The 23872-nt window shown below is 35.8% G+C and overlaps 3 protein-coding genes, 1 long non-coding RNA gene and 1 pseudogene across 7 annotated transcripts; 2 read left to right on the top strand and 3 right to left on the bottom strand.

Moving 5' to 3' along the window:
- The first annotated feature begins 1149 nt into the window (after positions 1-1149).
- HB24 (homeobox protein 24) lies at positions 1150-3498 on the top strand. Its single transcript, XM_018113977.2, has one exon. It carries the CDS (start codon positions 2209-2211, stop codon positions 3283-3285), a length of 1077 nt encoding a protein of 358 aa, XP_017969466.2. The 5' UTR covers positions 1150-2208; the 3' UTR covers positions 3286-3498.
- Positions 3499-4624: 1126 nt separating this feature from the next.
- LOC18610917 (late embryogenesis abundant domain-containing protein / LEA domain-containing protein) lies at positions 4625-8082 on the bottom strand. 2 transcript variants are annotated; one of them, XM_007046856.3, is made up of 4 exons: positions 7717-8082; positions 6927-7036; positions 5992-6797; positions 4625-4705 (listed from the first exon to the last, which is right to left on the bottom strand). In XM_007046856.3, the coding sequence occupies exons 1-3, from the start codon at positions 7890-7892 to the stop codon at positions 6034-6036; spliced, it is 1050 nt and encodes a 349-aa protein (XP_007046918.3). In that variant the 5' UTR covers positions 7893-8082; the 3' UTR covers positions 4625-4705; positions 5992-6033. The 2 variants fall into 2 exon arrangements, with proteins under 2 accessions (XP_007046918.3, XP_088661958.1); XM_088805832.1 differs by lacking the exon at positions 4625-4705 and having other exon boundaries at positions 5824-6797.
- Positions 8083-8947: 865 nt separating this feature from the next.
- LOC18610916 (AAA-type ATPase family protein) lies at positions 8948-13266 on the bottom strand. 2 transcript variants are annotated; one of them, XM_007046855.3, is made up of 8 exons: positions 12770-13266; positions 12477-12572; positions 12232-12342; positions 11506-11815; positions 11330-11420; positions 10361-10703; positions 9818-9966; positions 8948-9693 (listed from the first exon to the last, which is right to left on the bottom strand). In XM_007046855.3, exons 1-8 carry the CDS (start codon positions 13043-13045, stop codon positions 9183-9185), a joined length of 1887 nt encoding a protein of 628 aa, XP_007046917.3. In that variant the 5' UTR covers positions 13046-13266; the 3' UTR covers positions 8948-9182. The 2 variants fall into 2 exon arrangements, with proteins under 2 accessions (XP_007046917.3, XP_088660565.1); XM_088804439.1 differs by having other exon boundaries at positions 12232-12337; positions 12770-12899.
- Positions 13267-16694: 3428 nt separating this feature from the next.
- LOC108660493 (uncharacterized) lies at positions 16695-23282 on the top strand. The gene is made up of 3 exons (XR_016024287.1): positions 16695-16741; positions 21003-21129; positions 22866-23282. It is a non-coding gene; the product is annotated as an uncharacterized LOC108660493 (long non-coding RNA).
- LOC18610915 (protein RADIALIS-like 3 pseudogene) lies at positions 16951-18667 on the bottom strand (annotated as a pseudogene). The gene is made up of 2 exons (XR_016024286.1): positions 18184-18667; positions 16951-17146 (listed from the first exon to the last, which is right to left on the bottom strand). The product of XR_016024286.1 is annotated as a protein RADIALIS-like 3 pseudogene (transcript).
- Positions 23283-23872: the final 590 nt, after the last annotated feature.

Genomic DNA, 23872 nt, shown 5'->3' with positions numbered 1-23872 from the left:
AGTTAATTGCAGAGATAAGTAGTCCACGAGATATTCTTCCATTTTTAAACCCTGGCCATTAGGTTCATAATAAAATACTAATTAAGACAGAAAGATTTATGCAGACACATGTGAACATGGTGTTTCCCAATTTGTGATACGAAACAAACCTTTGTGTCAGGTAAGAGAGAGCAAAGAAACATGGCGAAAAGAAGAATTAATTTGAATGATAAAGATTAGAGAAAGGGTCTTCAGCTGGGCCTTGGAGGTGGACCGCTTGACCTTGGTTATGAAAACTTTAATCTCACTAAAAAGGTGGCTGCAAATTCAAATTTGAAGAGAAAAATGGAACTGGGTGTAAAGTAGTTGGTAAGTATATACGATTTGAGTGCATAAACCAGTCTTTCTGACTCATTCAAGGTTGAACATTGACCCAGAAAAAGGGAGATTTAAGAGGGGTTTAAATGGTCGAAATCAGTATGGGAATAGCTTATCTAATGTGATGTATCGTAAGAGAAAGAAAAGCATGGTCCAAAAAGGAGGAAAGAGTCAAATAACACAGTGCAGATCAATTAAAAGCCACCTCCTTATATTGGCTAACGTGTAACAACACTTTTACCACCAAGAAAACAAAGCTGCTAGAAGCACAAAAACGACGTGTGATGGAGAAACAGAAGAAAAAAAGATGCCAACCAGGCAAAGGCCAGCCAAAATATAACATCAATAGAAGTGAGAAAGAAGAATTGGACTGGCAAAAGTCATTGGTTAAGAAATAGTGGAGTAGCAGAAAAATAAGATTTCTGCAGGCGCACCCAAAAGAAAAACAGGCTCAAGTAGAGAGAGAGAGAGAGAGAGAGAGTTAAAGACAAGAAAGAGAGTGAGAGAAAGAATCTGACACACACTAAAAGGACAAGTGCAGTGTTGTGGACCAGCATTCCCGCACTTTAATTCCTGTAGCCCACAAAAGATAGAGGGGTTCCTCTCTTTCCCTCTTTTGTTTTCTCTTCCTTCGCTGATTATCTTAAGCTTAACCCCCTTGTTTAAGAGATTCTGTAATTGAGGTTTTTGGGCTGATGATGTACAAATCTCAAAGAATGATCAAACCTGTCCTAAGTGTAGGAATTTGAGATTGCGGGGAGATTCCAGGAAACCAAGCCAATGTCAATTCTCAAGACGTGATATACATTTCTTATTCCTGTAGTATTGTTCTTTTCTCTTCCTTGATCACTGTCGTGCACATAAAATTTTTAACTTTAGCTTATTCGTTTGGGGTTTGTTTAGAGTTGCAGAGTGCAGAGGGAAGGAAAGAAAATAGTAACGGAACAAATAGCAAAGTGTTAGGGGGGCAATAATTAGGAGCTGGACCAGTGTGCAGGCTCTGAGAGAGGACTAACATGGCCTTGTCGGTTGTTCTGCAAGAGTACTAGATACCTCAGTGTCACCAGTCTCTAATAGTGTCATCACTGGTGTTTTTTAGTACAAACCAACCCGCCTGTTCCTTCGATAGATGGATTTTATGGGCTTGGATGGGTGATTAGGAAACAAAACTCCTCTCACACATCTCTATCCTCCCTCTTTTTTACCTCTTTCTCCTGGCATCTCTCCCTCACTCTTTCCTTCTCACAGTTTAGGCTTCACGTTTGCACTTCCTTAATCAATGCTAAAACAATCTTGCTTGTGTTTGCTTGGTCTTAACCTCATGGAACTGCTGACGGTTAGAGAATTCTTACATCAAAAACTGATGAGTGATCAGTTTAACTCATCGAGGTAAGTTTTTGTAAACTTTGGTAGTAGCTAAGGGCCCCATATTAGACCCATTTCCTGTTTGAGCTTCCAAATCTAATTTTATCACCTTCTATAAAATTAAATCTCTTTTAGTCCTTTAAAAAATTTCATTTGTCTGTACATACTGCTCAAGCACTTGCTTACGTCTTGAGGAAACAGGAAATGGGAATTAGTGAAATGAGTTGGTGGGTTTAGCACTAAAAACGTCAAAGTCAGAATAAGAGAGAAGGGAATAATTTTGGGTTAGCTACTAATAGATGGTGGTGAATTAGGGTTGAAAAGATTGCAGGAAAAGTTTTCTCCTAGTTTAAGAAAAAAATCACTAAAACCATGATGATGATGACGACGGTTTGAAAAGAAACATATCACTGGTATATTAGTCTAATAAAAGGGCGGCTGAGATCAAGACTTAGATCAAGGTTTTACATTAGAAAATCAGAGTTAATGGAACTGAGAGGCCAAGATAAGGAAATGGGGATGCCAAGCTCTTTTAGTTATAATAATCAACTCAACAGGGATTCTTCCTCAAAAGTCTCTTCTTCTGCACCTATAAATTCAGGTGTGGGAGAAAGGAGGAGAGATCAAACTGTTCATGGTGACACAACAGTCCTCAATCCAAACCCACCTCAAACCCTAGATCTCCACCCTCTTTACCACCCTGAATTGAATCCACAACACCAAATACACAAGCCCAGAAGAGATCCAGACCCAGACCCAGACCCAGATCCGGTGTCAGCTCCAACAGCTACCACCAGTGCAACAGTGACTGCTTCAGCTAACAGATCAAGCCTAAAATCACCACAGCAACAACCTCCAACATCACAGCCCCCGCCAGTGGCAGCTGCATCACCAACAACTATCAGCTCTACTCCTTTGATTAGATATAGAGAATGTATGAAGAACCACGCAGCCAGCATGGGCAGCCATGTTATGGATGGCTGCGGAGAATTCATGCCAAGCGGCGAAGAAGGCACCCCGGAAGCCTTGAAATGCGCAGCTTGTGAATGCCACAGGAATTTTCATAGAAAAGAAATCAACGGGGAAACACAATATGCACCAAGCTGTTATTATTCCTATAACCCCAACAAAAACAACAACAGAAGAGATACTACACATCCTCCTTCTCAGCTACATCCTCAACAACCAATCCCTCTTCATCAACAAAGATTCTCTCTTGGATTGTCTACTAGTCCTACTGCCATGCCAATTGCACCTGTAATGATGAACTTCCGTGGTGGCGGCCCGGCTGAGTCCTCAAGTGAAGATCTGAATATGTTTCATTCTAATGCAGGAGGGCAAATATCGGCGCAGCCACAGTCATCAAAGAAGAGGTTCAGAACAAAGTTCAGTCAAGAGCAGAAGGATAAGATGATGGAATTCGCTGAGAAGTTGGGGTGGAGAATCCAGAAGCAAGATGAGCAAGAAGTGCAGCAGTTTTGCGCTCAAGTGGGAGTAAAGAGACAGGTTTTCAAAGTTTGGATGCACAACAATAAACAAGCCATGAAGAAAAAGCAAATGTAAGAAAGAATTTTTCTTCGAAACACTTGCAAGTAGCGGCTCTCCTTAAAGAATTGATAGATTTAGAGAATAAATAATTTTAGCTTAAAAATGTGCATAGCCAAATAGAAAAAGAAAGGTGGAAATAGATTAGCTAGAACTCTTACTAGTTATTGATTTTTCCTGATTTGTCAGAAATGTTTGTTTAACATCATTAAATCTATAATTCTCTTCTTCTTAATCTCTTCTAATTCAGATAATTCTGATTTCTGACATATCCCAAGTCTTAGAAACTCTGGCAGCTCATAAAGATTGTACTAGTCCTTCTTCCCTCTTCAACATCTGGGAATCTCACCCTGTCAGGATTTTTCATTAGAGAAAACATCAGTCAATCTGTAATCTTCCTCTTCTACAAATGATTCCGAATCATTTCAATCCTTAGAGAATGTTAGAATCTGACCCATACTTTTTCTACTCAGTTGCCTAAGCTCTTTCACTAATGAAATAAATCGGGTTGGTAAACACTCTTGTTTCGTATACTACTACAATTACTTTTCTCTAAAGAGAAAAAGAGGAAAAAAGACAAACATATGTTAGCAAAATTTTATGTATGAAGATCTTTTTCTCTTCCTTTCCCCCAAAACTGTCCCATTTGGCCCATCAATCATGGTACCTTTGGTTGCTTCCAACCCTACCACAAAGTCTTCCTACATATTTCTCTCTAGTATTAAAGCCGGGGCAAACGGAATATGACGGGTTTTATGATACCGACGTGATTAGTAGGCATCATTAAATCCTATTCTTTTTATTCTCATAATTCATTTTACATGGTTAATCCAAAGTTTTTGCGCTAAGTTGTAACCTGGAAATTTCAACCTTTGGAGTTGCATAATAGAATTCCAGCCATGTGACACTTGTTTATACATGGCAATCCTGAATTTTCTTTCTTTGTTCATCATGTGAAACATCGGCATCTATAACAACACCGTTGGACTAGTTGGCCCCATCAAAGCTATAGATTGAAGGAGACATATCCTAGTTGAGAGATTCTTTCACCGTGCAAAAACGCTGGAAACTTGCATACAGATTGATATGTAGAAGCTAGTGACATTCATGTCAAGTCTATTTCTCTTGGTGAACTTTCTTTTCTTCAAACAAATTGCATTGGAAAAGAGAAGGGCATTTGAAGTAGTTCGAAAAGTACATTTGTCCATGACAAATCAACAATAAAAGTAACCAAAAAGTTGAGAGATTGCATGAAAATGCCCATGAGAACTTGCTGATATACTGAATTATGTTATTACATGTGAGTTCTCTTTCCTTCTAATAGTCTTGGCAACTCAAGAAGGAGTAATCTAATCTCTTTCTTCTTTCTCACACACATCAGGAAGCTGGAAATTAAAAAGGTTGGGGGTGGATTGGGAGCTCAAACTTCTGCTCAGAACTGTTAAAGAAAAAGATAGAAGAATTTATACAAATCAGAAGATGCACTATATATACTAACCTAACCAATAGAACTGCAATAACTTGGTGATCTAATGCCAACTAGGAATGGGTTCAAAACATTCACAATGTAAATTCTTGAGGAACAAGTAGCTGAATGAAGAAATAAAAACAGAAAGAAAACAGGAAAGTTAGTCCAGCAGCTTGCGGGAAAACAGCTAAGAGCTACAGATAATCAATAGGGGAAGGTCACAGCCTCACAGGCATTTAAGAACAATTCAAATGAATTCCATTGACTTTGAGAGGGACATAATAAAGATAAGAGTGTCCAAAATGGAAAGCCTGGATCCTTTACATCATTCTTTTTTCCACGAGGAGAAGAAGATATAATGAGAAGGAAAAAAAAGATAGGCAGAAAATGAAGGTGAGAGAGAGGGGGAAAATTGGAGAAATACTCCCATCTAAATTCACTACCAAGTTCATCAATCATATTGAGATTTCCCATACATGCAAAACTTTGACAATGCCACTTCTGGCCCTTCTTAGGTTCTCCTTCACAGATAAAAACCAATATTATCACTAATTATTTAAAAAAGACCTGCCCAAGGTTTAAGTTTAAAAAGGCTTTTAGAGAGTGCCTTCTACCAGTTAAATCAATTCTAAGGAAATCCATCATCCTTAATTTAGGATGTTAAAGATACTTTTTCTTTTTATTTTCCTTTTATATGCAAGTGCTGAATTTCTGTAGTTTTATCAAACAAACCATACAGTTATTTTCCCAGAAAAAGTAAAAGAAAGACCTAGAGAGAATGGGAAAAAATAACTTCAATATCTGATCATGTACTAGAAACTTAATTCATTTCTAAATATATAGTAAAGCAACATTTAATGGAGAAAATCTACATTGCAAAAATGGGCTTCATAGTCCAGATAACAAGGTTGCTCGATCAGCAACTTGCATGTGATTTACATATTCATGGTCATGAAGCCCACCACATTGTCTAATTACCAAGCCCTATGCACTAGATTTTTTATATGGTGTTGAAAAATATATGGAACTTAAAATAAGATATGTTCAATACACTACCAATTTCATTTTTGTTCAAATACACTACTAAATTATTTCTCCAAGAACTGTATATATGCTTATATCTGCATGTGATCTCTAGATATGAGGAAATAAAAGGATGGAGTTATAAAAATAATGTTCTTCAAATACTAGTAAAAGAGAAAAATCCCAAAGAGTATGCTCCAAGAAGAGAAACAAAAATAAAAACAGTGACTCACAGATAGTTTCACAATGTCAGCAAGTAGAAAATATAGCTTCACTCAAAGCTCTGCGCTACTCCCTCTCATTTTAGCTCCAAGATCACCCACAGCCTGGGAAGCTTTCTCCTTGGCAGCCTCATAGTTAGCCTTAGCCTCTTCATTCATGGTCTCCTTGGCTGCCGCATATGTTTCTCCTACCCTATTTTTAGCTTCTTCATAGGCATTGGCAACTTTATCTCTTCCATATCCCATTGATTCTGTCACCGTCTCCTTAGCTTCGTCATAGGCATTTGATGCTTTATCTCTTCCATAATTTATTGCCCCAGCCATCTTTTCTTTGACATCATACTCTTCATTGAAAGCTGTATTCATTTTTTGACTGCCTTCTTCATAGGCATTGACCGCTTTATCTCTTACATATCCCATGGCTCCTGCTATTGTTTCTTTGGCATCATGGGCTTTTTCAGAAGCCACATTTGAAGCCATCTCAAACTTCTCCGCGGCTTGATCGTAGGCATCGGCTGCCCTATCTCTTCCGTACTCTATCCCACCTGCAATTTTCTCTTTGGCATCATAGGCCTTATCTGAAGCCATGTCTGAATCTACTTTCATCTTCTCCTTAGCTTCATTATAGGCATCGGCTGCTTTGTCTTTCCCATAGGCCATTGCTCCTGCCATTGTCTCTCTAGCACTATTACCCTGATCTGAAGCCACATCTGTAACGATGTTAAGCTTCTGGTTAGCAATGTTCAGTCCATCACGTGCCTTCTCGTAAGCCATGTTTGCTCCCTCTCTAGCTTTTTCAGCAGCATAATTCGATGCTTCTGCAAGGACAGAAGTAATATATCACACATACCGAAAAACGAAAAATAAATCCTGATGATAAGAAGAACAAACTTTGGGTTGACATTACATTAATTAATATGAAAGACACAAGATTGATTAATTATTACCAGAGGCAGCAGAATTAATTGTCTCTGTTGTCCTTGAGGCCGCATCTCCTGCTTTATTCATCACATCGTTGGCTGCTTCTCTTACATTCTCGTATTTATGTCCAAAAACCCTACCAGAATCATTACAATATGAGAGACACAACCGTTTTGTTCATAACATAGTGATCTGAATCAGTCATACATGACAAATGATCCTGTAGTTTGTCTCTTCCATTAGGGAGTTTAGTTTCTATATGCTTGAGTCTATACATGGAATTGAGGAGCGTAAAGAGAAAGGACAGCTATATTTCCTGTTATATCACCCAGATTAATAGAAAAAATTAATAACCAAAAAACAATAGGAAAAAGCACTGGTTCATGGAAACAACGAAAGGTTTCAATTAATTGTGACGAATTTCACATTGTTAGGGTTGGTTTGTTATTTTTCACTTCAATTTAATGGAAAATTTTTTTGAGAAGTATAATGTTTTCTGGGATCTAATGAAAACAGACAAAAATGCTCAAATTGCTGATGTTCATTCATTTAATCACACCAATATTTCAACATACAAATCCAATCATGTTAAGAATTAACCTAGCCACTGATAAACTTAAGAACCACATTCCTAGCAAAAAGAAATTCAGTACTAAAAAGCCAACAAAGCAAATTGTATTTTCCCAACTCCCAATTGGCCTACGTAATAAGATACTTCTAAAAATGACTATATACTATAATATAAATAGATTATGTATGCATTTTTATATATAGTAGTATATATGATTTAAGTTTATAAGGTGAAAGGTTGATTACTCAGGGAAATTGTCAAAAGCCGAATCAAACCAGGAGTTCTCGTTTTCGTCCTCGGCATCTTGCATGGCTTCACCAGCACCTTGCTTGATTTCTTGTGCTTTGTCCTCTCCCCATCCCCAGCAAACCCCCACCAATAACATGACCATTACCATCACCACCACCACTAGTTTCCCCATCTTCCTGATCTCTTTTTTTTTTTTCTTTTTCTTTATCTCTCTGAGGGTATTGTTTGTTTCTCAGGAAAAAAAGAAAGTGTTGCAGTAACAAGAACAAGATAAAAAACCAGAAATTTTGTGTTGGCTATTTCTGACAAGCTTTTTGGTTTGTAGAGGAAAAAGAACAAAGCAATGGTCATAACGGGGGAAGGGAACAAAAACCGTTGGTGTTGAAACGTGGCATTGCAGTGGGTAACGTGGCTGAGTGGGGAAGAAGAAACGCTGCCAACATGCCACGTGTTATTAGGACAAGGGTACTGTTGGCTGCATCTGAATCGTGCATAATCTTAAGTTAGATCTTGTTGTTTCGGTTAGTCCGTTCCAGGTGGTTCGCTTACTTTGTGGCCCATGTGGAGGAATGTTTTGAATCTCAAACTCAAAAAACCCAACCAAATCGCCTTTTGCCTTGTTCTCTTTTTTTTTTCTTCGCTTTTGACCTTTCACTGTGCGCTTTTCTTGGTATTTTCGTTTTCTTTTTGCGGAAATTTTGGCCCTGGAGATTTAGACAAGTGTCGGGTCCAACCATGATGCCAATCTTCGGACAGGCGTTTATTGTGTTTTGTCCGATAGTAGCTGACCAAAGTAAGCATGCCGATATAGGATAACACGTAACGATCCATTAATCCAGAACGGGACGGATTTAAATTTAAAATAAATTATCGTGTTTTGTGTTTTAAATGAATCACATAGAATTATCCATCAATTCGAATAGAATTATCGATTAATTTGCATACATATTTATTTATATAATTATTAATATTTTAATTAAAACATGATTACGATATCACAAGACAAATATGAAAAATCATGTTCTCTTACATTGCAATACACTCTCCATTGTTGGTAAAAATGATATTTGATTTCAAGTTAACTCCATTCTGAAATAAAATCTGCGCCATGGCCTTACCAGGACAAGCATCCTTGAGGAGATTTCTGCAATAGCATCAATCCTGACCGATGGAGCATCAGGTAAATAAGTTTTAGTCCTTTAAATCCAACAGGGAAGCAAAGATCGATGAACTCACAATACAGAACCAGGCTATTGCAATGAATCTAATAGCATTCGGTCAATCGATAATCTTCATCAATGTTTGGAAGCCAATTACAAACAAGGGTGATTAAACGTAAATGACCCATCAAGGCAGTAAATTCCGAAATATGTGGGAACAAAGACAAAATTCCCACATTTATGGTTTCAAAGAGAAGGCCTACTCTATCCTGCGAGTAAAAATCTTAGGAGTAAATGCCAAGCTAAGATGGCAAACCACCTTCAGCTGCCAATTTTATTCTCTGTTGATGCTCCGCGACCTTGTAATCTACTATTTCCTTGAACATCTGAGAATCCAATACACAGTCTGGGCGCCCGTAGACGGCTGCCTGGATGCTAGCCACGAGTTTAGCTATCTCACGGCCAGAGAAACCTTCTATCTTTTTTGCAGCCTCTCGGATTTCATCTTCTGATAAATCTTTTATTGTTATCTTCTGTGGCTTTTTATTGAACAAAGCACCCCACTTGGATGTACCATCACTTTCATCAGAGAGGTACTTGTTTAAATAAAGCTTCAGAAGTTTGAATCTTTCTTCCTCCCCAGGAAGTGGGAACTCGATCACCTCATCAATGCGATCAGTGATAGCACTGTCAAGATCCCCTGGCCGGTTCGTGGCAAGCACAAGAACTATATCTCTTGACTGATCTCCGGTTCGGAAAAGCAATGCATTCAAAGCACTCCGTTGTGCTTCACTCATATGTATACTATTACGCCTGCGATAATTAAATAAACAGCACAATTATTAACTTGGTCATCATAAAGAGCTCATTCGTTGACAAATATCAGATTGCGATTCAACATAGAAACTTGACACATGCCAAGGAAATGGCAACTTACTCGCATAGAAAAGCATCCGCCTCATCAATAAAAAGCAGTAAACCTTTCTTTGACTTCTTAGCCCAATCAAATATCTCATGGATTTTGGTGACAGCCTGTGCACCCAGTGGTGCAACATCTCCTCCTGTCATCATGGCATAATCCAATCCCTGCAACATATAGTGTCAAATCACATCAAACACATAATTTAATTTTGTCTAAAGTTAGATCTATTCCCTGCCACAGGGAAGTCAGCAAGACCATACAAATTTCCAACAGCATTCAACTTCACTTTATTTGTTTCCATAGCATATACTTAGTAATTTTATTTTCAAACATATAGAAAAGATTATTATTTCTCAGATAGCTAAAGGATAAATCTAAAATTTTTCCACTGAAATTCAACATTCTCAGTTCATTTTCTTTTATGCTTCTATTATGAAATTTGAAGGAATTACTCCATCCTTAAGAAACAAATTTTCCAAGGCAGCAATTGAGGGTAAGGTATAAGTACATCATAGTAGGTATGAAGGGGGGAAAATGAAATGATCATTCAACACCTACCGATTTTTGTGCTATCTCCCTTGCAACCATTGTTTTACCAGTGCCAGGAGGCCCATAAAATAGCATGTTTCTGAAAGGGGCCTGGTGAGTCTTGGTGTTTGCTGTAGCCCTAGCAAGATGCTCTATTCTCCTTTTCAATGAGGGGTGGAGAACAACATTCTCAAGACCCTTTTTGCTTTCCAGTGGTGCTGCTGTCCCAGCTGCTGTATTATACTTTAAGGCTCGGTTCCTTGCTTGAGACATTATGCCTGACCAAGGAAATTTAGCAATAGATGATTCTCGAATCAGTGACGGCTGACCCAGTATCCTATTGATATAACCCCAAGTGACTCTAGCCCCTTCTCTGTCAACACAGCAAAGAATTTAGTTCTTAACAAGTCTTGAATGGGCACTGGATTAAAGAACTTACAATCAATTGGGATACGTCTCTAAGAGAATAAATTCTGTAGATTAAAGGTACAATGCCTTTGTGACATAATGAGAGTCTGTAGAAGGTACAAAACTGTTTATCTTTCCCATAAATCAGTGAACGGGGCACATCTCAAAACTTGCCAAAATGATTATTACAGTTATTCCAGCCAAAACAGAAGGTGGTGATGGCAGAGTTCGAGGGGCTGTCAGATGTGGCAGTACTGCTGAGTCATAGAACAGATTTATTGCTTCTATCAATACAATGATCACATGTGTTTCTCACATATGTTTAACGCAGCCAACATGATACTAACATGGTGCCAACATCCAACACAGCTACACACTCCCAAAAACCGTCCATACCACCCAGATGATCAATGCCTTTCAATAAAGCAAACTAGCAATTTTTTTTCCAAATATAGAGAATGTGAACATGATGGCAGAATAACACCAAAACCAGGGGAGAAAGAGGGGAAGGGGATACAGGAAAAGCTTTATATAGAATATTCAACTAAACCAAACTTCCGTCGAAAGCAACAAAAAAGGGAGTACTAATACCTTGTAGTGTAAACTCCTGCTGCTAATGCAGTAGCTCCTCCAATAGTCATAAGTAGCTTATTCCTATCAGTCAATAAAGTTCTAAAACCCCCTGTAAATTTCAGTTCAAGAAAATATTACCATAAAGATAGAGAACAGATGCCAATAGGACAAAGAATGCTAAAAATGTCATGTACCTTCTATGTGACTGAAAGTTGTATTAATTGCAGCAAGCCATTTCTCTCTTTCTCCATTCACCCTTTCTATTAGCATTCGCCTCTTATGATCCTCTGTCAATTTTGCCTCATGAGCCCGTCCCTCCGCCTCAGCCATGGCCTTAACTCTTACAGTTTCCCGCTCTATTTCAGCCCTCTCTTTCTCCGTCTGTCGTTGTTGAGCTTGTATCTGCTCCTCAGTAGCTCGTCTTGCTTGTTCTTTTCTGATAGATGACTCTTCTTGCATCTTAACCAATTCAGCATTATGTCTCCTCTGAGCTTCATGATCTGTCTGCAAAAATTGATAAGACGGTAAATATAACAGTTTGATAGAAGAGTTCTAACAAGTTGGATGCTTAAAAGGGGAGAAAAGAGGAACTTCTAATTGAAAAGTCAAAACCAAAGTCTCATACATCAGTCGGCTCCATTACACAAAAAGACATATATCTTAAGCCAATCTGACCAAAGTTTCAATATAGAAGGATTCAATAAAGATAGTTTATAATAAAGTTCGCATGCCTAAAATATGTTATCCATTTTTTAGATATTACCAACCAATGCTAAAGGCATGCCGGTGACTTTTTCTAATAGTAGGCCGCAATGTAAGTACCGCTTCACAGGGTAGTACTTGCTGGGTCTCAGACAGAACTCTTTTTGTACAATTAACATAGTGTAAAATGAGCACACAGGTAAAGCAGCCATTTTCACCTGCATTCTTTTTCTGGCCAACTCATCTTCGTATCTCAGCATTTGTGCTTTTGCCTGAGCTTGTTGTTGCATTAAATTCCGTTGCTCTTCAGCCAACTTCCGCTGCCTGTCCTGCCAATGTGATGATCATAGTATGAGTTAAAATCAAACAAGTGTGCGTACAAGCTGTATTGCAAAACAAGGAATAGAACTATAGACTGAGAGTAAGTCAATTGAAGCCATGCAAGGATTAGCTTATCACTCACGATATCAGCCTGTGATTGAATTGCTTCATAATGAGCTTTCTCAGCTGATACCTCTGTTAGCCGAGTTTGTTCCTGCTTTCTCATAAGATCAAAAACCTGAAAATCCAAAACAAAAGCAAATTTACAGATCGGCAACTCAATTGATTCTAAAAGACTCGATTACTCAGTCAATCTAATTTTATTTATTTATTTTGCGAAGTATCTAAACCAGGCAATAAAACAAACCAAAATCTATTTGCCTTTCCTTCTTTTCTCAAAAGGAAAATAAAAGGCAATTAAATGTACATAATTACCTGTTTGGCATGTGGAGAGTTGTTAATCTCTCGAAGAGCTTTGGCGCCTCTTTCAAGAGCCTCTGGATCGAACCCTGCTCCTTTGGGCTCATCGGGCTCCGGTTTCGCATTTGATGATTGCTCCGCCTGCGAAACCGAGGGAGTAGAAGAAGAGGATGAGGAGAACGGAGGGAACCGAAATGGCGAGTCGGCATACGCGCGGTTCTGGAGCGTGGAGGCGGAAGCAGCGGCGGCGGCTGCTAATGCTACGCAAGATGATAATCTAGAAGCAGCCATGGATAATAAAGCAAAAGAACTACAAAATGTTTGAGTCAATGGTGTGATTACCAATGAGTTGGGATTGGAATTCGGATCATAAGGAGAGGAAGAAGGGGATTAAGAAAACAAGTTTTCTGAGACGGGGACAAGCGCGCGAGCATAAACCCTGGTTGCTAGGGTTTAAACGGTTGAAATTTTACCCGATGGCACGGGCTTTTGCTTGGAGAGTAATCCAAGCCAAGAACCGATGCGACAAGCGTGAATGCTTTTTCTTTGCACTATTATTTATTCTAATTTGATAAAAAATATATTATTTCTACCAAGTAATTACTACCGAAAAAGTTTTAATTAGACCATATATTCATTACTACATATTTTACAATATAATATGATTACAAGTAATATAATTATAAGTAATGTGATTATAAGTAATATGATTATAGAAAAAATTACATTATAGTGTTTGGTATACAAACAAAATAATGATTAAAATATCAAGAAAATAACATTACAACATTTGATTTATAAGTATTTTATTAAAAATATAATATTAAATTTTAAAATTATTTTTATTTATAAAAATATAAATTTAATATATTTATATTTTTTATTGTTAATTTTTTTATAATATCATTTCTTAAATATATTTTTAATGTCATTTTTTATTATAATATTATATATTATAGTTTTATTTTTTAATATAGTTTTTATATTATATCTTTTATTTTAATTTATTTTACTAATATTATATAAAATTTAATTTCTTATATTTTATTTTAATTTTTAATTCTTATATTATATATTTTTATTTTAATTATAATATTATAAAATATTTTTAACAAAATAATAAAGTTAAAATATAAAAATATTTTAATAACATTACAGAGTGTACTGTAATATAATTGCATTAATTTTTTACTGCAATCACATTACGCTTAGCTGTAATATGATTGCATTATAATCTTACATTATAGTAATTTATTGTAAAATAAATACTGTAATATAATTTAATTGAACATATTACAATAAATATACTCTCACTTCTCTCATACCAAACGTTACTTACATGTTTACTTACATTAATTAATAATTATTATTTTAAGCATTTTTTCGAATGGTTACTATGATTTATAAAGTCTTTAATTAATAATTTAGACGAAATAATCACTTTATCGTTGATATAATCAATTAATACTTCACAAGATTTTACTTTTTCTATAAAATCAATATATGGTTTTTCAATTGCATAATATATTTTAAATTACTTTGAATAATTATTTAATTTAGTGTATATTTGTGTAAGCATGTTATATTTATCATATAAAAATAAAATGATTAATTTTATTTAGACAAAAAATAATAAAATTAAAATCAATTTTAACATTTATATTAAAACTAATTAATACTAATTTTATTTTATTATTTTTTATCATGAAATTAATAGTTGATTGGTATGCTTTTTATTTAAAAATTCATATATGATTTGATCACATCATGGACCTTTCTCTCGCCTTCTTTGTTTCACCCAAATAATGCCCTTTTTTTCATTATACTCCACATTTGGACTGGTTTTGGTACTCTTGATGGATTAGATTGGGTTCCTAAAGATAAGATTTTGGGCTTCAAGGTTAGCATTGAGCCCAAGCTTTTTTTTCAAAGTAGAATTATATATATTTATTTATTAGTGTACATCTGATTTATATTCATTTTATTATGTACATATTTCTATAGTTTGTTAGGTTAGAGCTTGGATAGACTAAGATTATAGTTTGATACTATATTCGTCTCATTTTATTTTTCTTCGTTTGATTTTTATGATTAATTGAATTCAATTTTAATTATTATTTTTAAAATATATATAAAATTATAAATTAAAAAATATGTTTGAAAAAGTTTAAAATTCAAAAGTTGTAATGTCATTTTTAACTTTATGATTTTATTAAATTTTTTATCAAAATTAGATTTATTTTACTAAAAACATTAGTAAGAGACAAACATAATAAGACAAAAATTGTATAATATAAAAATCTGATTTAAACTCAAAACTAAATTATATGTATATTAGAGCATATTGGAGATCAGTAAATGAAAATAATATTTTATTTTAGTGATAAAAAGGAATGAAATAACTTGAATATTTCACTGCTACCATTCTAAGTTAAACTATCTAAGTGGTCACAAGTGAAAATTTATTCACTTTACCATTTAAGATGAATTTCTTTTGTGACAAACGTAAATGATGAGTACCAAAATAATAATATAAGATTAAATATGCAACAGTTAAGAAAGAGTTAGGAAGAGAAAAAACAAATGTCAAGTGATTTTATTGTCTTGTTAGTAATTTTAATACACATACTAGACTTGTAAACCTGCTTAACATTAATCAAGTTTTTTTACCATTAATCAGGTTTAAATGATTTTTCTTTTTTTCTGATAAATTAGGTTTATTATAAAAAAATTTTACATGACCATTGATTAGAACTTTTAATACTGCAATATATATATATATATATATATATATATATAAGATGTTAATACTGCAATATAGTTTTAAAGCTAATACAATTATTGGGCTTTTTTGGGGCACCAATTTGGAGTTTTTAACCTGTTTTAAGCTTGATTTCATTAAATTTTCACTTTTTCTTTTATCCTGAATTGAACTTGATAAAGATTTTTGATTATTTAAAAAAAAAGGCTCAAATTACAATGATAATCTTTTAATAAGTTAAAAATTAAAATCATGTAATTTTTAATTTAAAAGTAATCATTTTTAAATGTACACATATTTTAAAGTATAAGTGTACGTTTTATATATATGAAATAAAAAAAATAGTTATCTTAAGTATTATTACTTTCTTTGTTTTCGTTTGTAAATATTTATTTTGTTTAAATATTTTAGAGTTTAAAATAAATATTTTGATTTTAATTTATTTTATATTATAATTTTAATTTTTTTATGATACAAAATATTTAATATAAAAATTAAAAAATATTAAAATAAATTAATAATACAGAAAAATAATAGTATTAAATATCTTAAAAGGAACTTCAAATTGAGATATATATATATATATATAAAATGAATAAAAAAACGAAAGAGTAGTATTTTTCCAGCGGATACCGGTTTATATTTCATTTTATTATTATTTTTTTAAAATGCAAAGGCGTTTTAAATTTCTAACATTGGCACGAAAAAGAAAAAAGTTTGAGAAAACTAGTTCCCGCCACAAAAAACCCTAAGGTTACGTCCCCTCACTCGCCCGCGCAAATTTTCGCTTAACCGTAATTTTCGGTCCATTTAGAATTTCAATTCTCCTGTCTAACTTCTTTTCTTCCCGTCGTTCCCGTTTCTCTCGAAATCCTTCATAACGATTACAGCAGACTCCTCTTTACAGTGGAAACCCGATCGCTTTAGGAAATGACCGAGAATCGAAATTAAAATCGACATCTATGATAAGGTCAGAGGTCAGATATTTTAATTTCCTTTCGTTAGTCTTATGCGCATTTGTTCCAGAAATTGAAGAAACTGTTTGAATTTCTCCTTTATAAAATTTGATGTTTGATCACGAGCCATCCAAATATGATTACAGTACTAGTATTTTTTTGTCGTTAAGCAATTATTTGTACTAATATTTCCTTGGATTCTTCTTCATGTTTGCTGATTTGCAAGATCAACTGGTTGTCGATTGGATTGCTTTTCCAGCGGTTAACCAGGTTCCAATTTCTCTTCAACCATCACCTAACTAGTAGTTTTCTTTTGGCTCATTTATGGAATTTTCTTTGGATTATTTACTGCTTATCTTTTAATTGTAAATTCAAACGTAGGCTGGCTTTTTTTCTTTTTTTAACTTAATAGTTTTTAGTAAACAAGCAAATTATATATCCATAATACAATAGTTGACATTTTCACTAGACAAGGGTCAAAGGAGAATACAAAGAGATATAAGAGCGAATAGTAATAACAGCATATAGTATTACAGCGGGGAATAATTCCAATTTTTTTGAACATTTTTTGGTAGGGAATATTCTACTAGGCTAGTCTTTCTGCAATGGAGGACAGAGGTCTCTGGTTGCATCACGTTCTTTCACCTATATGTAGTCTTTGACTCTTCAGGGAACCTGAAAGACAAATAGAACAGGGTAGACTTTCGAAAAGACATTTTAATTAGTATTTTATATAGCCCATTGAAAACCTTGAACCCATATCCAAAGAGTTACGACAGAAACACAAATGTTGAAGATTCAAAAAAAAAAAAAAAACAATTAAAACATTATCAGATTAGGTAATAATGCAGCCCATAGTTTCACATAGGTTGGAAAGCAATTGGTTTGGTCCCGTGTAAAGACAAAAACAGAAAATTATTAAAAAATGTTCCAAGTTTTAAGTGACTTAGAAAGACAGAATGACAATTGTAAACCATTGAGTTCAGTTTTTGCGAGTGACTCCCCATTCAAATCAAACAAAAGAAGGCATTGTTTTTTTTGTATTCTGATATTCACATGGGAATTGTTTGAACTTGTAATGTATGGAACCATTGGCATGCTATCCAAAAGGGTAAGATTAGATTTCATGTGGGCTTTGTTTGGCTCAGAGACAGGATAAGTAGTTCCAAGGAGTTTTGTCAGGAAAAACATTAAATTAAATGATGACTTGATAAGCGGTTAGGTGAACAGGATGGCTGCCTAATGCTCAATAGGAAAAGAAAAACCACTGATGGACCACCAAAAAAAAAATCGGCACTCTCCCCACTTCGAGGATTCTTCTATGGACCCACAAGGGGACTTCAGTTTTCACTGTTTAAGGACTTGGGGTTGGCGGTGTATGATTTAAGAGTAAGAGTTCTTGTGGGAGTATGGAGCTGAAGGACAAGGATATACTTCATGGATACCCTGTCATAGATAATTCTCAGAATCATTTTTTCTTTTAACGCAAAACTATTATTTATTACAAAAAAGAATGAAAGCACATCATCAGGAATGTGAAATTCATTCATTTACATTGTCCTTCACTTCTTGGTTATCTGAAGTGCTTGTGGATAACTTGCAAATATTGAAAAATAAATAGAGTTGTAAATACTCGTGGAAAGTGGTTTTGGATGTGAGCTGATTATTTATTGGGTCCATTACTAAGTGGTATAAAGTAACCAGCACATTACCTCTGTTTTGTATACTCACTGCTTTAGTTGCTGCTCCCACTGGGATATGGGTATGGGTACCGGCCAGACTCAATGTCTTTGAGATCCTTGACTAGGATCTCATATTGCAGCTTGACTTCCGCAGCTGACGTTCCTCCCACAGCCTTAGCAATATTATGCCAGCGATCAGGAGTGTCCTGGTCATATTTAGCCAGAGCCTTCTCGAACAATTTGTTTTGCTTAGGTGTCCAGGAGGAGCTAGAGCTACGGGAAGAAGTGAGAGAATTGGATGCCATTACTGAAAATCTAAGTACAGCAAATGAAATCAGAGGATTTAGTGACAAGCTCTGGAGAATGACAGGCTGAAAGTTAAAGAAGTATGTCGGCGCCTGAATTTGAAAGGAAGGGTGAGTAAGTTGAAACTTGCAAAAAGGATGCAAGGGAAAAGATGGGCTGTTTTTCTCACCGAAGATTACTGAAGTCAAGGGGCGGTATGGGAAAGATATCATGAAAGGAGCTCCTTATAAGCAGGAGGAAAAGTGTGGTGGGGTTGAGCCAGTTGGGCGAATATATCCTCCAAAAGGGCAGAGTATAATGTGACCCGTCCCCTTAGGAACCACAAGATGGAGCAGCACAAGGAACAAGAAGTAAAAGAGAAGAATCAGTATCAAAGGACAGTCTATATTTTTTTAAACCAAACCGTATTCCTCGATTAGGTAAGTGGCAAGTGGGATTTGCCGTGTTAGTTACTAGTAAGTGAGAAGAAATATCAGATGTAGATACTGTTAGCTGGAGCAAACTCATATTGTGTTGTTTTCTAATGATGCATCAATTAGACTAACCAGTGGTTGTCATTAGCTAAAGATAATGTACTCACATTTTCATTTAGTATGAAAGGGATCATCAGAATAATTTAAACAAGAGGTCAATTAAACTGAAGTTCTAGCAGCTTACGGTTTTTCTTGTTTGTCAATCTCTTCTATCAAGTGCAATAATTTACTTGTCATAGTGTCTTTATTTGTTTTTCTTGTGTCACAAGCATGTGAAGAATTTTTTCACTCTTAGTTAGCCTTTGCTAATGGTTCTAGCTGGCTTTCAGAAAGATACAGCTCATTTCCTTATTGTCAAGTCACCAGTCAGTCAGCCAACTTGTATGGCTCCCTTAGCAGGACTTGGCATTGTTCCATGAGTGTGTGGACTAATCCGAGCTAGAACTCCCACAGGAATATCTTCAACTAATAAAGGAAAATGATTGTTATTTCTTAGTTGAGATGGTGATATATCTGTAGCATTATTTGCAGTGCTAAAGCTGTTTTACAGGTTGTTTCATTATCCACCAGTTCCCAGTAACGATAGCAATAGGCAGTTGGCCTTTCGGATAAGGGGCTATCTGCCTCACCTCATTATGAATAATCTTTTTCCTTTTTCTTTTTGCTTTCTTATTCTTTGTGGGGTGCGGTGGGGTGCGGTGGGGGGGGGGGGGGTGGGAGATAACGGGGAAGTGTTAGGAGGGGCAAATATCTTTAGCAGCATCTCAATGTTGATTTTGACATCAAGTTTTGTTTGGACTGAAGTTTTAAAATCAATATGCTTTCACCTTGTCTCAAAAGAAATTTGAAAACCTTGCAGTCGCTGTCAAAGTTATGATGAATTCTTGTGAAACATAGATGATGACATGGCCTGCTTATTGAACTGAAGAAGAGGGTTGAATTTTAAGGTAAGGACATGGTGTTTAGAAGCAAAATTAAGGTGCAGACCGACTCATAAGGTTTCTTTTGGTGTTTTAGTTGGACAACAAAGTCACAATTTGTTTAATGTGTTAATTAATTGAGTAATTTCAAAGTACATATAATCTTTCTGATCAGCTCTCAGTTAAGGGAACCTCTTAACTGCTCATTGAGTTGCATCATAGGAATTAAGGCAAAAGGTATGCAGTCCTCTCTTAAAATTAGAGAAGAAATAGGGCCATAGGGCCATCACATGCCAGCAGAATGAGGGCTTCCAGGATACTTGTTATGACGGTGGAAGCAGTAGAAAATAGCTCTAAAACACAAATTAATCAAGTCGATTTTGTTGTCAAGTATACTTGGATAAGAGTTGCTTCCTACTTCGGAGCACCATAGTTATAAATGACAACTAGCACACTTTCAGGCAGATCAACCTTATAACAGCTGTTGACAACGGCTCTGTATCTTTCCAGCATGTATTTGTGTTCTGCACAATGTCCTGTGGCAAGCTTGATAGAGAGAAATCACTCGAGTCTGATTGTGTCAAGTTCTTTAACATGTGCCTGTCTGTTTTATCTTGTTGTTTCCAAAGTGATCACCATCAATGCACCAGGATAACAAGGCGATTATCTGATGTTGGAGGGAAGAAGAGGTCTTAATGATGATGAAGCGAACCGGCATGAGGTTATGTTAGTAACACTCAAACTTTGCTACCTTAAAGCCAGGACTAGGCCACCGAAAGGGATTGCTAATAAGTCAGTTCAGTTTTGAGGTCCATTCTTTTGTTTATTTTTTGTACCCGTGCAGATTTTAGTTTGCATACTTCATGTAATACATTAAATAATCAAAGTCAATAGTGATAAGAATTTATGTAGTTTGTCAATGGGCATCCTACTGGGCCGCTACCAAATCTTGGAAGATCTTCTTGCTGATGAATCTTATCATTTGCTGCTTTTTTAATTTTTTCCCCTCTATGGTACACAGATTGTGACTGTTGATTCTTCCACTTGCTTTTATTCTAACCAAGATATGGACTGAATTCTTAGTAAAAAGTAAATTACTGCTTGGAATGTGAGGCATATAGATTCTCAACTGAAGATAATATCTTGGCAGCTACCCAGAACCTTGCTTGCCGACTGCGCAAGTGGCTAGATGGACTAACCTTTTGCAAGTGGAACTGTGATCATGTGTATGTTTCACTGCTAGAATCCAGAAATTGCTTCCGGACTAAAGGAAGAAGGTACGGAAAATTTTATTCAGTTTTTGTATCCTTTTGTTGCTATATGCTTTCTATTCTGAATTCATACTATAAGTTGATATACGTTCACTGAATAATTGTCTTTACTTCGCTCATATGTTAACATGAGTACTTAGCTATAATTCCTCACCATACAACTCTGGCTGCCCTGCTGTCAATTTGATCTTTTCAACTTTCACTTGACCCATATTTCCTTTCATACTGGCAAGTGGCAAGGAGGTTCAGGAAGCTATGGTTGTGCAAATGTAGTTTTCATGAGTAATTGTTAATATGTTGGCTAGTTGGCGTCAAAGAATAAGAGAAGCTTAGTTTTGGGGGCTAATCATTGGATGACAGTGGCTTGAGTAAATGAGGAGCGAATATGCATTTGCATTGTTTTATCTCATCTCGCTAAGATTTGGAATCCTTATCACGATGGATTCCCATATTTCCCTTTGGTAGAGATTGTTCTAATTTCACGGTTGCTATATATTTTACCAAAAATAAGTGACAGAATATGTCAAAAGAAGATGCCTGGATAGCCTTTTTCTATTTCCTTTATGGTTAGATTCCATATTCAAAGAATAGATGATGTCTGCACAGACCTGTATCGAAATTCAACCTGTAGGTATATTAGTGGCTGACGACTTGGATTCTAATCTTAATTGTTAATTGGTCAATCAAGCAGTAAAGTTTAACCTTTGGCAGTGAAATTAATGAAAGTAAATTCACTGCTTTTGCCTAGTCTACATCTGCTAGAATAAGACCTTTTAGGGAATCTTTGAACAAAAGAACAGATGGTTTAGCCGTTTAGGAAAATGTTAATAACAACTGAATCTGATCGAGGGAGCAAAGGATCTTTCATTGATTTTTGCTCTGCAAAGGGTAGAAAAGCATACACTCGCAGGGTACTAGGGTTCATGCACCAATCAATTGTGTGCATGCATATTAGTCTATGTTAAAAGCTAGCTAGGAACCAATTTGAGGACTTCTAAGGTGATACAGATAATGGATCTGTGGCCTGGATCGGTTGGATAAGATACTGAATCAATTATTGCGAGGGGGTTGAGAGACAGTACTCTTGTATTGTCATCAAGACCATGATAAACCCAACTGGCAGCAGTTTTCCGCCACTTATTCCATGTTTGTGAACTTTCTTCCTTTAGGCCCCTGCCCTCCTGGGTTTTATAAATGTAGGCCTTTTGGGCCTCCTAAGATGCCTATAGGCTGCAACAGCACATTCAGTTGGCTATGGTCCAGGGCTTCCGCTGTCTCATCCCTCAATGGCCCGGCTCTGCCTTCTCATTCCCTTTTTTTGAGGGAAGGTATCTTGTCCCTGAACTATTAAGGAAACAGGGGTAAAACAGCTTAGTTTGATGGAGCTACTAGGTATAGTTCATGACTGTCAGCCTGTCACCCACCGGAAGGGGAAGAAAGAACAGATCTAATGGCCTTTTATGGACATAAAAGTTCTATGTGCATTTCCAACAATTTATCCCTCCCTTTGGTCCTTAATCACAAGTTGCGTGCTCAATGATATGGATGGTGATTAGGGACAAGCGAAAAAATTGACTTCTGAGTCCTTAAGAGTGCATGTAACCCTACCCTTTATATAATTATTGTTTCTTCTTCTTGGCAAAATTATTTTTGGTATGAGATTAAAGTTAGTGGATAATTGTATTTTGTATTCTAGTCTTGGCGTTTTCAAATTCTAGAGAACTAATCGGAGGAGTTTGCAGTGCATGGAGGTCTTGTTGCAAGTATGGATCAACATTTATGAGTTGCAACGTACAAACTTGCTTGTCGGAGCACTGTCCCAATGTGAAGCAGCCAGTTGCCTGTTTCTGGTTAGTATTTTTCCATGTCAAAAAAATCATTCATGTATTTGAGGATTGCTGATCATAAAATTATAGAGTATGATGTCATTGTCAACAATTCAACATCACAAACAGAATATAGAAACGTCGGGCTTCGAAAGCAAATGGGGGCATATTCTTTGGCCTTTGTAAGGCTTTGCAATGCTCGCAAAACGCTTTCCATTCACTTAGCTTCTATTTGTTGCTCTTTTAGAAAGGCTTCGCTGCTTAGGTGAGTGTCTACCTATGGTAGCAAAACAATTCAAGATGCATAGAATTTAATTATTCGGCCAGACATTATTAGGAAGTTATATAGAATTGCAGTCTCCCAATCAACTTGACTGATTTAATTGACTTCATGAAAACATTATTCTCATGATATAATTGCTTAGTAAGAGTTGGGTGATTCTATTCTAAAAGGTCTTTCGGTTTTGTCAATGCAAACTGTTAATTATTATGGTGACGAAGGTAAAATCTTAAGTAGTACCTGTGATTGATATCTGTGTTGAAGAAATTAAACAATATAAGAAAACAAAATCACTCTAAATAATTTAAATCGTGTGATAATAATAAATTGAAAAGAGATCATAAATGAGATTGAGAAAGTCTTATTTTGTTATAGTCTCGGGCAGTGTCATTGCTCTCCCGTAAGTTCTAATTGATCAAAAATTCTGAAAAGTTCTTCTAAAGGAGGACCTTAGAAGAAGCTCGCATTAAATGTCACGTCTCTGTCTGGTTAATGAGGAGGACGCGTGAGACTGGAAGCAATAAATTTTGAACAAAACGTGTAACAAGAGGACAATTAAAAGTTCAATTTCTTTCCAAAACCTCAGTGCAATAGATTTTAGTTTTCCTTTCAATGCAACTGGCTTTGTTCTTACCTTTAGATT

Source organism: Theobroma cacao, chromosome 1 (assembly GCF_053813885.1).
Source record: "Theobroma cacao isolate CCN51 chromosome 1, ASM5381388v1, whole genome shotgun sequence".
Lineage (NCBI taxonomy): Eukaryota > Viridiplantae > Streptophyta > Magnoliopsida > Malvales > Malvaceae > Theobroma > Theobroma cacao.
Note: the sequence above shows the minus strand (reverse complement) of the source record. Positions and strands in the feature narration are given on the sequence as shown.

What these genes read in the sequence shown, in the direction of transcription:
- HB24 (XM_018113977.2), top strand. Translation starts at nt 2,209, where the DNA reads ATGGAACTGAGAGGCCAAGATAAGGAAATGGGGATGCCAAGCTCTTTT.
- LOC18610917 (XM_007046856.3), bottom strand. Translation starts at nt 7,892, where the DNA reads ATGGGGAAACTAGTGGTGGTGGTGATGGTAATGGTCATGTTATTGGTG. An exon ending in GCTTTTGACAATTTCCCTGA is followed by an intron (nt 7,037 to 7,716) that starts GTAATCAACCTT and finishes TGATTCTGGTAG; the next exon opens with GGTTTTTGGACATAAATACG. An exon ending in AATTAATTCTGCTGCCTCTG is followed by an intron (nt 6,798 to 6,926) that starts GTAATAATTAAT and finishes CTGTCCTTGCAG; the next exon opens with AAGCATCGAATTATGCTGCT.
- LOC18610916 (XM_007046855.3), bottom strand. Translation starts at nt 13,045, where the DNA reads ATGGCTGCTTCTAGATTATCATCTTGCGTAGCATTAGCAGCCGCCGCC. An exon ending in TTCAATCACAGGCTGATATC is followed by an intron (nt 12,343 to 12,476) that starts GTGAGTGATAAG and finishes TCACATTGGCAG; the next exon opens with GACAGGCAGCGGAAGTTGGC. An exon ending in GCGGATGCTTTTCTATGCGA is followed by an intron (nt 9,694 to 9,817) that starts GTAAGTTGCCAT and finishes TAATTATCGCAG; the next exon opens with GCGTAATAGTATACATATGA.